This window comes from Astatotilapia calliptera, chromosome 15 (genome assembly GCF_900246225.1).
Source record: "Astatotilapia calliptera chromosome 15, fAstCal1.2, whole genome shotgun sequence".
Taxonomy (NCBI): Eukaryota; Metazoa; Chordata; class Actinopteri; order Cichliformes; family Cichlidae; genus Astatotilapia; species Astatotilapia calliptera.
Window position 1 is genome coordinate 13,836,292 of NC_039316.1, and position 12,972 is coordinate 13,849,263.

Here is a 12,972-nt window from a genome sequence, read left to right on the forward strand (position 1 = left end):
ATGGGCTTTGCCATTGTGATTTGTTACTTGGGGGTAGTTGTTGCTCATCTCCCAGGCCACAACCACACTCAAGTCATTCATACGTTCTGTAAATGTATTTAAGGCTTGGGGCGATAACATTCATTAGGATAATAAATGTGAACGCTAAACACAAAATGACAATATTCAGCTGAAAAGTTTTGTTTTTTTAAAATAAAATTCGGCTCTTATATTCTAAGAGCCATAAAAATTGCAAATCTTGCAGTACAGTAGCAGAAAGCTTAAGTAAAAAGAAAATTACATTTGGTAATGAAAGAAGTAAAATCACTGCGATGCAGGGATTATTGAATCATTGTATGTTTATATAGTAGTTATGGTGGGGTATTCCATGCTTGAATTTAACGCATCAATTTGACATTGGTCTTGTTTATATGCATCAAGTTCAGAAAAAAAAGCATAAATTTTGACTTTGAAAATCACGCAGAAGCCCTGATATTGATCGGATGTTATCTCCTCAGTAATTCAAAGATGAGAAGACTCGAAAAATGGAGAAATGTAATTACCCAACTTCTCCGTCCAGAGATGGTATTTGGAATAGATCACAAACTTTCCAGTAATCCGCGGGACTATTTTTCCTCCATATTTCTAACTTTCATACCTCCTGTTAAAGGTCATTTAAAATCACCAAAGATCTCGATTATCAATAAATTTGAGAAACCGTACAAATATAACTTAATCCTTCCCTCAATCTTTTTAGTGAGGATTTATATTTTTTCGACTCGTTACTTATGGAAAAAAGGTTTTTCTAAGCTTTAAAGCTGCATTTAACGATATGAAACTGAAGTCACGTGAGTTCTCGAGCCAATTGGACCCTCTGTTACCAGGGAAAAACACTTGACTCAAGCTCCTCCATTCAACGGCTCTTGTTTTAGGACTTGCTCAAGTGCACAGATTTTATCCAGGGACTTGAACTTTTGTCTCTTGTAGTCAATAAAAAGCTACAATTAATAATAATAAAACTTTTTTTCCGCAGGAGCGTTGTTGGTCATTTTTAAATTCACCAGCTCCCTCGTTTTAAGATGGCTGGCGATGATAAAACTAACCGCAGTCATATTATTGTCCGCCCTTTCCTCTCCATGCCATAATATGACCGGGAGCAGCCTAGAACAAATTCGAACAAACCCTTTCTTTTATTTACGCTATTTTCTAAAGCGAAGCCTGTGATTGGCCGAGGAAATCGGAAGTAGTAACAGTAATACGGAAGTGCAGCAGCAATGTGTCAATGTGAAAGCACCCTGCAAGGGTTTTTTTTAATTTATGCATAAAGGTTAAGTTAAGGTTTTGTTCGTGTGTTTAGAAAACATGGCTTGCTTTTTCAGGAGAAAAATCGCGGAGAAGGTAATGCGGCTGGGAGTCTCAGATTTTCACAAACCTGTGTGCTAATGCTATCATGTTTTGACCCTGCAGGGCTGTGATTGAACACTTACAATGTTTATCTTGTGTTGTGTTTTAATGTCTAGCTGGGTAGAGCGCTGCAGCAGTCAGAGGATGTTTTCATTCCAGCTCTGACAGCAGTTCCAGTCCTGAAGAAACAGTTAAGTCTGTTTGTGTCGCTCACTGCTAACCTGTAGGATGCTATAAGTATGTTTTGTCTTCTCACCTGTTTGTCAGAGACTTTAAAAAAAAGTTGTGATCCTCAGGCAGGGAGCCGATTTCAGGCTTTTAATTGGAACCCTGAGAGCCAGTGGGATTTTACCATCCAGTGGAGACATTCAGGTGCAGACAGAAAACTTGGCCACTCAGGTGAGATTAAACCACCCTTAGACAGTCACCATTCCTCTTCACGTGTAACTCCACCGCATGTATATATTTTTGGTGGAGGTCATGGTAATACCCGCGGCTTAAAGTGAGGCCCTTAAAGAAATTGTTTGCTCCAGACAAAGAAGTTAAAGAAGCAGACTGGTTTAACCTGAAGCCTAACCTGTAACATGAACTGTAAGACTGTGACAGGCTGAGCTGCCTGTAGCCGAAGCTCTCACTGCTTGCGATCTATTTCATTCCTCATTGTTCCAAACAGGCCAGTCTTTCAGCTTAATGTGCATCCAAGTTTATCAGTTCCTTTAAGCACCGTAACCATGTGTTTATGACAGTTGGACATTGCAAGACAGTCATATAATTGTATAATCTGTTCCTACAGATTATACAATTAATCTTCCTCAATTCAATGAGTTCTAGTTTGTGTTTGTCTCATATACATTAGATGAAGCTTTAATTTGTTTTTAGTAGGTAATTCACACTTTATCTTTCAGTTGAAGCAGGACAATGTGGTGGAACACATCTCAGCTGCACGTGGAATTATCAACTTTAAAGTTAATCGCAAGCTTCTTGCTCAGGTTTGAGTTTCCACTCACACAGTGACAGCTTAAGCAAACAAAACAAAATGAAACAAAAAAACTTCCACAGCTTCTGCTGTGATCACAGTCCCTCTCCACTTTATCTGTTCCAGAAATTGTTGGAGCCATTTGGAAATGGGGAGAATGATAAATTTGGGTTAAATAGTGAACTTTTCAATACTCTCACGACAGGAACGACGTTAGTGGAGTACAGGTAAGTTTGTTTTTCAGTTTTATTTATACGGCGATAAATTTAAATGCGGCCTCTTTGTTAAAACGGGGGAAGGATTCTGTATGTCTCCCCCTTATTTTAACGTACACACCCTGACTATGTAACTAGGTACGCCTGTTCAACTGCTCATTAGTGTAAACATCTAATCAGCCAATCACATTACAACAACTTTGTGTATTTAGCCATGTGAACATGGCTAAGGCAACCTATGGAAGTTCAACCTAAGTGTAAGAATGAGGCAGCATAATAACACAGCTTGTCACAAAGCTCAAATGATCTCAAACTGGTCTCTTGAACATGACAGTGAGTTCACTGAAATGCCCTCCACAGTCACTGAACTCAATCTAATAAAGCAGATTTGGGATGTGGTAGAACAACGTGGATGTGCAGCTGACAAATCTTTAACAACTCTGTCATGTCATTGCTTAAATATGGACCAAACTCCCTGAGGAATTGTATCCAGCGCCTTGTTCTTTGGAATAAGAAAAAGTGGCTAATGTAGCTATTGAGTGTATTCATTTCCACTTAACAGACAGAGTTGATATGTTGATATGCTTACAGCTCTCCAAACATTGCCAAAAAATTCCATGCTGGACACTTGCGGTCCACAATAATTGGTGAGTATAAACTAAACTGATAATAATAATAATAGTACAATTATTATTATTAACTGAAATGCATGTGAGCTACATATTAAATCGAGCCTTACCAATGAACTTATTACTGATTACAAAAATGTGCACAAAAGGGTTTAAAATGATTTTTTTTTTGTCATCTTGAGCAACAAGTTTCGTTTTTTTTTTAACCGTGAGTCCGCACAGTTTTACCTTTTAATTATCAGGAAATCTTCAAAATATTTATATTGTTAGCTTGAAGAAGAAAATTAAGACCCGATGTGTCATTACTAGATTTTCAAATTCTTAAATAGCAAATAGTTTTTCAGCAAGTGTAAAAAAAAAATATATAAACTCTATCTTCAGGTAACTTCATTGCTAACCTTAAACAGTCACTTGGAAATGATGTCATTCGAATGAACTACCTTGGAGACTGGGGGATGCAGTTTGGTGAGTTGGTCAGAAAATTACTCTACAGTGAGGGATTATCTTTTGTTTGTTTGTTTGTTTGTTTGTTTGTTTATTAAAACGTCAAGGACAAGTAACCTGTCTTGGATTTCAGGTTTGCTGGGAGCTGGATTTGGGCAATTTGGAAGTCCGGAAAAATTAAAACAGAATCCCTTACAGCATTTGTTCGAAGTGAGTTTGGATGTTTGGAGAAAGACCCAATAGATGCTCTCTGACTCTCAAATTTATATTTAAGCACTGAATGAGCCTCAGTTGCATGTTTAGAAGATGTTGTTTTAGTGTTATATTCTAAATGCTGTTTAAAAAGGCATTTTTAAACAGCACCAGTGTTTGTTTTTTTTGCTTTTCAGGTTTATGTTCGAGTAAACAAAGAAGCAGAGAACAATGAGGATATGAAACAGGCTGCCAGAGACTTCTTTAGACAGCTGGAGCAGCACGAGAGCCATGTTGTCTCCTTATGGCAGCAGTTCAGAGACATCACAGTGAAGGAGTATCAGGACATTTATGAGGTTAGAAAGCTGCCAGGCAGCTTGGTAACAGCTTGAGTCTCTAAAGATAGAAACTTGAAATGAGAAATAAAAATGTTTAACAGTTGACTGCCATGGAGCACGACTGAGATTGATTTAAAATCTCTCCAGCGGTTGGGGGTCCACTTCGACGTTTACAGCGGGGAGTCCTTTCACCAGGATCAGGCCCAGGAGGTGGTGCAGCAGCTGCAGAGCCGGGGCCTGCTGAAGACATCTGAGTATGTGGCGACCTTCGATTGGTAACTGGTGTGTCTAACACCAAGTAAACATGTGCTAAGAGGCCACCTATTAGTCAGAGTTCAGCTTCCCTACAAACAGAATACAAATAGATTTTAACAGATGGGGAAGTTTATTTGCAAAAAGTGTGTCCATCTTTAAGCAAGGCTTTAAACTGTGAATAACATATATTTAATTGTGAAGGTGTCGTCGATCCCCGATGCATCAGTCATTCATTTTGGAGCCATTTGGAGATGTCACAGAACTTTTTATAGCTCTGTTTTTGATCTCGTTCAGCTCTACAGGGAAATATCTGGCTCTTTGGCTAATACATTCTCCTCTGTGCTCACCTGTGTCTGCCAGCTCTTTGGTGCTCAGCAGGTTGTGTCCTGTTGGTTTTTAGAGCTTTACTTTGAAAAACGAGAGCAACGGCTGAACCAAAACAGTTAAGCTGGAAGGCAGAGAGATTAAATTTGAAAGGAAATACAGATTCACATAGTTATCTACCAGTTTATTGCTACATGCCACCCCTTGTATAATGATATTGTTAAAATATTTACCTAAGCCCAGACTTCTCTCACCCCATACACCTTTTCCAGCTCTATCAGATAACCAAAACACTTCAACTGGCTCATTTTACTGTGCAGGAGCCAGTTGAAGTGTTTTTTTACAACACACTATGTTGACTTAAAAAAAAGATCAAAGGTCCAGTTTACCCTTTCCTGTACAGGATCACCCGCATCACAACCTAGAATCAGGCCCAGGGTACCGGCTCAAGGCAGAGGGTTTGGAAGCTACTTGGGTCTGCCCTCCCGTGAACTCACAGGAGGAGTGTAGGGATTCAGTGCTTAGTAGCTTAAAAATGAAATACAGTAAAATATGCATAGATTCAACAGCTGAGCCTGACCCTATGTCTTCTGGACATAATGATTTTTTTTTTCTGTTGACAGGAAGGGCACTGGTGTGGTGGATCTTTCCCCCAATAGAGACATGACCAACGTCTGCACAGTGCTCCGCAGCGATGGTACGACTCTCTACATCACCAGGTTAGTTAGCAAGAATTGCGATCGGCACAAAATGGTGAAAGCTTTTAGTCCTTGGGATTTAAGTTTATGTGAGCCCACTGAAATTGTTAGCTGCTTTACTCTGAAAAATCGAGTGCACCTGGTAAATGATGTCTCTCCCTCTGATTTGACGCCATAAGCACTTATTTTGTATTTTCTGTTTTAGAGATATCGCTGCAGCCATTAACCGAAAGGAAAAGTACAGTTTTGATGAGATGATTTATGTGGTAAGCACACCCAAGCTCTCTTTTTTTGCCTGCTGCTTTATGCCAATAACAGACGAGGAATAGATAGTAGAAATTGAATGACTTTAATAATCATGGAGCCCAGTTTATTTTCTGCATTATAATTTTTGTTTTTTGCCGTTAATTTTTTTGAGCTGAAAACGGAGCAGAAAAATAAACTACTTTCACAACTGGTCATTTAAGTAACTTATAGCCAAGCAATCTTTGTCTAATTTGCTTTTTTAAAAAAGCAGAAGAAATGTATTGAGAAATACACCTGGACTTTCGTTTTAATGAAAAATAAATAAATAATAATTTTCTGGTAATTTTCTCAAAACAAGTAGTAAATAATCGAGAACAGCAACTGGCAGATTAACTGTTTATGGTTAGTCTGTATGATATTCATATTTTGTATTTAATTCAGTATTTAAACTGAAAAAAAAAGTCTTTATAAGACTTAATATGAAATATTGTATTAGAAACACTAGCAGGACCTTTCTATGGAAGCTTGGAGTTATCTCAAAATTGTAACTCAATAACTTGACATTTGAAATGTTTCTTTTTCTAGACAGATAAAAGTCAAGAGAATCACTTCTCCCAGTTATTCCAGATCTTGCTTGCGATGGGTCACTCTTGGGCAGATGGGTAATGTAGCATTACATAAATTCACCCATAATGCACCGGTTTAATGAAAACTAATTAATGTCAGCTCTCAATCGTATTTTTGCACATTATGTTTATGAAAGACTTGAAATTAAAGATGCATTTAAGGCTGGAATGACAGTAAACCTCGGCTCAGTAATTACAGGATTTCCACGGTCTCTCTTGTAATTCAATGAAGATAGATTCAGCATTACTTTACTCCTCCCACCCAAAACAGGCAGCTGTTGTAATTAGAAACAGAATGAAATTCTGCTGTCTCATGATGTCTGTGTGATGGTGCTGGCAACTTTGTGTTGGCCTTAATATTTAAGCCAACTTCAGGCTTCTATTCCACATTTCACTTAAATTTTCTGCCACTTGTAGTTATTGCTTTTTTTCTTTTAAAGTTACACTTAGAAAAAAATAATAGGATACATTTGTGAATGTACATGCATATCATGAGTTTATAAAGTGCTTAAAATGAGTGCTTCTAATAGTATTAAAAACATGATTTTAGGTGTCGGCACGTGTCCTTTGGTCTGGTGCAGGGCATGAAGACCAGGGCCGGTGAGGTGGTGTTTCTGGAGGACGTGCTGGACGAGGCTCGGGCCAGGATGCTCAACAACATGAGCCAATCAAACAGTAAGCCTGTCACACATTAGGCAGTTATATAACAGTAAAAGAGTAAATAAATACTTATGTGTCCTTTAAGTACTGTTATGTGCCTTTCTCCAAAAGTTGATTCTTTTCATCTGGGCAAAGTGTTTTCAGTGGGAGAAACGTTTCGTCACTCATTCAAGTGACTTCTTCAGTCTCAGCTGACTGCAGGTTTCCCCAGTCTTATAAACTTGGATGAGTGACGAAACGTTTCTCCCACTGAAAACGCTACGCCCAGATGAAAAGAATCAACTTTTGGAGATTTACTTACCTGGATGATTGAGAATGCATCAAGACGTTATGTGCCTTTAAAAACAAAATCAGCACTTCAGTCCTCAATCGACTGGTGTGCAGGAGTTTTGCTTTTATCTGTAATTGTTGTCAATTGCATTTTGCAACAAGAAGATGGCGCTCTTCTCTAAAATGAGCTTGATTTACATTTTTATGTGATGAGCAGGGATGGGTATTGATAAGATTTTCACGATTCAGATTCCATTTTCGATTCTGTTTAACGATTCGATTCTTTATCGATTCTTTTTTTTTTTTTTTTTTTTTTAAAGGAGAACACAAAGGTCGAATAGCTTAGAACTTTGTTTTATATCTTCTCTTTGAACAAGATAGAAATTTAGGAGTAGCATGGCCTTACAAACCCAACAGTGAGATCTTAAGAGATCCTTAAGAGATCCACAGCCTATGGCTCTTCCATGGGGTGTCACAGGGTCCCCGGGGGAAAAAATTGTAAATGTAAAATAATAAAATAAATACTCTTCTGTAGCAATAACAAAGTATAACATAAATTATTCTGTAGCAATTACACAAGAATATCCAGTAATGTCCCTGCCGACAATTAAACACATTCACTCAAAATAGGGGCATCTGCTGTGGCAAATGGGTGCAAGCCTTTAACCACAAACTTAGTCACTGCTCGGTGACATTCGTCTATCCTGGCCTGAAAGGAGACGCTACTGGTAGACTGCAGCGAGAACTGCCAGCATCTGAGCCAGACTCTGTCTCTCTCATCATGGTCACCTAAATGCACAGTAATGGCAGGTTTTGTAATAAGGCAGATCGCGCTAACATAATATGCACTGTTAGTTGATTATTTACCTGCCGCATTAACGGGAGAGGACGTGCAAACGTTAGCGCTGCTGCTGGGTTGAGATTCACGAGTCCGGAGCGGAATTAAAAACACGACATTGATTTAAGGTCATCGCGTGTTTTGTGAGCAAATGCTTTTGCATATTCGTAGTGTTTCCTCCCTTAAATGAAATATCTACTTAGTATTGCAAGTTGCCCTGTTGTCATCCGTTCTCGTAAAGTTATAAACAAATTTTTGAGCGTTTAAGCCGCTTACGCGCTGTGTCTCCTGCCAGGTAAATGACGCTACGCAACGTGGTGACGTCATTCGGGGCGACTGGAATCGATAAGGGAATCGTTTGCAAAAATGGCAAACAATGGCAAACAATAAAAAAGAAATTGAAACAGTGGGAACCGGTTCTCAACAAGAACCGGTTTTCGATACCCATCCCTAGTCTGAAATCTATCCTCCTGTAAGCAGCTAAGCACATTTTTCTCCCACAATGAACTACACATGCCAAAAAAGGAGTGGTCAGAGTTGATAAGAGCTGAAACTACTTGTAGATGGTTAAGGCCTTTAGAAAAATGCCTCCTTAAAAAAGTACAAAGACTGGTATGTATTGTGACATATTATTGAACTGAGACACATTCTTATCGTTGACTCAACACTTACTTATTCCATGATTACTGTGGGATTGGCACATGTCAGAACAAGGGCTGTTTTGTTGTGTCACTGACTAAATTTAAATCTTTCCACAGCAACAAAGGAATTGGAAAACCCAGAGGACACTGCAGAGAAAGTAGGAATCAGTGCCCTAATAATCCAGGTTTAGTATTTTTATTTAATAATACTGCTAGTATTCAGCAACCAGCAGCTTCATTCATTGATCTGTGTGTGTGATTAATGTTATGATTGGGAGTTTCAGGTCTTTAAGTCAGACCGATAATAACATATTGGCCATTAACTGATATTCTAAGTTTGCTAAATGTTCAAAATTAGTGGTCATAAAGATCTAAAAGAATAATGTAAATCACATATTTGTTAAATAATTAAGACTTTGTTTCAATAGTACAAAAGAAAATAAACAAGATTATTACACTGTCAAGTATAATATTCCACCACTGGCTGCTTCATTTCTCGGTCTTAGTGATGATGCGGTGACTCCTCCTTTCAGGAGTTTTAGCATTAAAGCAACATTTTTTTTTTCTTAGTTTCTGGCCTTCATCGGGCCTATCACAAGCCAAAACCCATCAGTTAAGCAGTAAAGTCCTGTTGATGCATTACCTTTCTCACACCTTTCCTCCTCTCTGTGCACTTTGCAAGTAGGCGTTAACGTGCCTGAAAACTCTGTTTTAGGACTTCAAAGGCCCCCTGCAGTCAGACTATAAGTTTAACTGGGACCGGATGCTGCAGGCTCAGGGTGACACTGGTGTCTTCCTTCAGTACACACATGCTCGACTCTGCAGGTCTGAGATTTCTAGTATTGATACGTTTTCATTTTGGATCCTCTATCCATTAATCTATTCAGTCATTTATTTTGGAAATTGAGAAATAACAGAGAAACATTTGAAAGACTTAACACTTTAGATGCATGTCTGACATCCTTAATTCCAAAAGGTCAACAGGATATTTGTCATGTGATTCACATATAATCCTGTTATTACAGTTTAAAGCAGACAAACAAAGGTGTAGAGGCAGTTGCCTTCGACCCATCTCTTCTATCTGAGCAGACGTGTACTGCCATCCTACAGCACCTCCTTCGGCAAGCACTTTCTGAACATCTGTTCATTTGTCAATGTCAATATTTGTTCTACGTTTACAAAACTGTCCCTTCTTTATTTGCAGTTATGACGAGGTATTGTACCAGTCAGCTCAGGATCTGCAACCTAAGCACCTTGTCAACTTCTTGCTGAAGCTGTGGTAAGGGACAGGATGCCAGTCGTGCTACTTGGCAAGCCCTTACAGTCATAAGTTAACATTAGTAGTAAATATGTACAGAGGTGTGTCCTTACTCTCTTTCGTGTCTTCCAGCCACCTGATTGCTTCAGCGCACAGAGAGCTGCCGGTAAAAGGAAGCCCTGAGGCTGTTGCACAGGTACAAAGAAAACAGAGTTAAGTAAACTTGTTTCTCCTCTTAAACCTGCCAAAAATACTACATTGAACAGCCACAATGGAGTTGATTTTTGTATAGCCTTTTAATGCATGGTTCTATAAGTTCTTATGCAACAACCTGTTCTTCTCACACATGAACATATTAAGAGAAACTGGCTGGGACATTGTCTGAAACTGCCAAATTAGCACAGTCACATGCACCACAAGCTTTGTACTGAGGAGGTGACAGGTTGAGGGGCATTTACTGTCTGATTTGACAGTTTTGGAAATTTTTCAAGATTTTAAAAGGTCTAGAAAATTAATTATAGCTACATTCTGGCAAGAATACCCAAGAGATTTATACCAAGAAAATTACATGAAAATGAATAACAGAAGTGCTTATTAGTGGGGTTCAAAGATGAAATTTGGACAAAGTTAAAGATGCCTTACCCCTCACGGGACTCTTCTTTGACTAATCAAACATTGTGTTTGCTTGTAGAAAACATTGGTCAGCCAATAGAATTAGAGCTGGGCGATAGAACGATAACGATATGTATCGCGATATAACTTTTACTCGATAGAGAAATTAAGCTATCGCGATAGACCTCGCCGCTCTTGTCCTCTTAAAAAAAAAAAAAAGGTCAGCCGATCCAAATTCAGTAGCGCAGAGCCGAACCAATCACAGCCGCAGCGTCACGTCGCGTGACTTGTTACGTACAGCACAAGTGCCAAGCCGCACGTGTGTTTGTTTGGGAAGCAGCCAGCGGGTAATGGAGCCAGCGCATAATGGAGGAAATGCGTGTGCCGACTAGAAAAATCAACCGAGCGTGACCGAAGAGAAAACAGATGATGGTTCCAATGCCGGAGAGATTGTTGAACGGAAGAGCCATAGAAGTTCCGTAGTGTGAAGGTATTTCGGCTATTTCAAGTCTGACAAAAAACAGAGTAGCGTGCACTGTAAATTGTGCCGAAAGCAAGTCTGGAAATACAATAAACTGGTGCATGCGTCACACTGTGCGCCACGTTATTGTTTCGGTGAAATGAATTTCTACAATACTGTTACTGTTAATTCTACTCTCTGCAGTGTTTAAATGCTTACATATACACACAGTTACTGTCCCTCCACACATACGACTCGGTTCTGCTTCTATGCCCCAGCTTTGTTTACTTTTTCCCACCGAGGCTTCTAGACTTCTGATTGGCCAACATTTCTGCACGGTTAGGAATCTAGCGCCACCTGCTGCTTTGGCATGTTCATAGCAGCGTTTTCTTTCATTTCTGCCTTTATGTGTGGACGGGATTATTTTTTAAAACGAAAACGGAAAATCTCCGTTTTCAAAAATACCCGTGTACGTGTGGACGTAGCCTCAGTCTCTGACTGGAAGCGCTAATTCGTCATTCGGCTTTTGTCAGACTAAAGTAACTGTTAAAACTGTTTGAAAAGCTAAGCTATACAACAAGGAGAGATTGAGAATTTCCTTTTAGTTCTCAGTTTACTTGATATTGACAAAAGTTAGTCAGTTTTGTCTGTTCTTCTGTAAAACAAACTAAGATTTATTTTTAGAATTAATACTTTATTTCTAAGTGGAATTGACAATTTAGTCTGTTTCGTTTGTTCTATTTTGAAACTTAAACGCTTTAGCGGCTGCCTTTTGTGTAGTTTGCAATATTTGCCTTTATTTATCTGAAAAAGTCTCATGTTCCTTAAGTACATCTACCCTGTTGAACTTATTATGGGAAATAAATATTTAAAAACAAGCTGCTGATTATTTCACATTTTACTTGTGAGCAACGGCACATTTAAATCTTACAAATATAGTTATTTGGCTTATATCGTGATAGATATCGTTATCGCCTGAAATGAAAAAAACATCGTGATATGAAAAAATCTCATATCGCCCAGCTCTACATAGAATTTCTGTTTAATAGTAGGAGCACTGCTTACAGATATCAGCATAATGAAAACATAGATGGTCTATACTAATATCAGTGGTAGATACTTAGGTTTGTCAGTGCAATTGTAAGCCTGACAAATGTTAAAGTGTAAAAAGCTACCTTATTATCAAGGGATCAACACAGTAGCTTCACATATTTTGGCTTTTTTTTTTTTTTTTTTTTTTTTTAAATACCCTTCCTGATGTCTTCTCTCTAGAGTCCAACTCATTCACATATTTGACTGATAACTAAATGATCCCCATCTTTTGGTAGCCGGTCAAATATGTGAATCACTACATGAGTCTTTAAAATATGCTATACTGATCTCTTTGTTTCCCTGCGAGAACTGATTGTATTTGCAGTCACTGTTACATCTGTCACTACATATGTAAGGGCATTGCTAACAACAGTTTTGCAACCTGAAAACTGCTTCATTCTCCTCATATCCACAGGCAAGGTTACGACTGTTCAGCGGAGCATGCTCAGTCCTGGCCAACGGGATGAGAATCCTGGGCATCACACCAGTAAACAAAATGTAAAAACCACATCGGTGTGTGTCAGTGTTCTTTTCAGTGCTGCAACTATTGTTGATTTGTATTCTAAAAACAGAGCCTTATATTGTCAAAATAAAATTATGCTAGTCTGTAGGATTGGGTCTAGTCTGTATTCAGAAAAACACTTCTCTGCTAATAAAAACTGTACAATTACCTTCATTACGAGACAACACTGAAGTGATTAAAACAAACAAAAAAAAAATATTAGAAAACAAGATGGGGGAGGTGGATTATGCATGCAGTCTGTGATTTGGGCACATTCAGAGTAAGGACTAAGTGATTTGGAGTTAAGTCACTC

General features: G+C 38.6%; 1 protein-coding gene across 3 annotated transcripts; it reads left to right on the forward strand.

Annotated features, from left to right (window-relative positions):
- The first annotated feature begins 988 nt into the window (after positions 1-988).
- rars2 (arginyl-tRNA synthetase 2, mitochondrial) lies at positions 989-12,958 on the forward strand. Of its 3 annotated transcripts, none has more exons than XM_026142297.1 (20): positions 991-1,377; positions 1,500-1,573; positions 1,680-1,782; positions 2,289-2,372; positions 2,486-2,586; positions 3,166-3,221; positions 3,585-3,668; positions 3,781-3,857; positions 4,037-4,195; positions 4,325-4,431; positions 5,380-5,475; positions 5,660-5,720; positions 6,286-6,362; positions 6,877-7,001; positions 8,853-8,920; positions 9,451-9,560; positions 9,761-9,856; positions 9,940-10,014; positions 10,126-10,206; positions 12,573-12,665. In XM_026142297.1, exons 1-20 carry the CDS (start codon positions 1,342-1,344, stop codon positions 12,622-12,624), a joined length of 1,722 nt encoding a protein of 573 aa, XP_025998082.1. In that variant the 5' UTR covers positions 991-1,341; the 3' UTR covers positions 12,625-12,665. The 3 variants fall into 3 exon arrangements, with proteins under 3 accessions (XP_025998079.1, XP_025998082.1, XP_025998081.1); XM_026142296.1 differs by having other exon boundaries at positions 1,000-1,377; positions 10,126-10,189; XM_026142294.1 differs by lacking the exon at positions 6,286-6,362 and having other exon boundaries at positions 989-1,377; positions 6,908-7,001; positions 10,126-10,205; positions 12,573-12,958.
- The last annotated feature ends 14 nt before the right edge of the window (positions 12,959-12,972 follow it).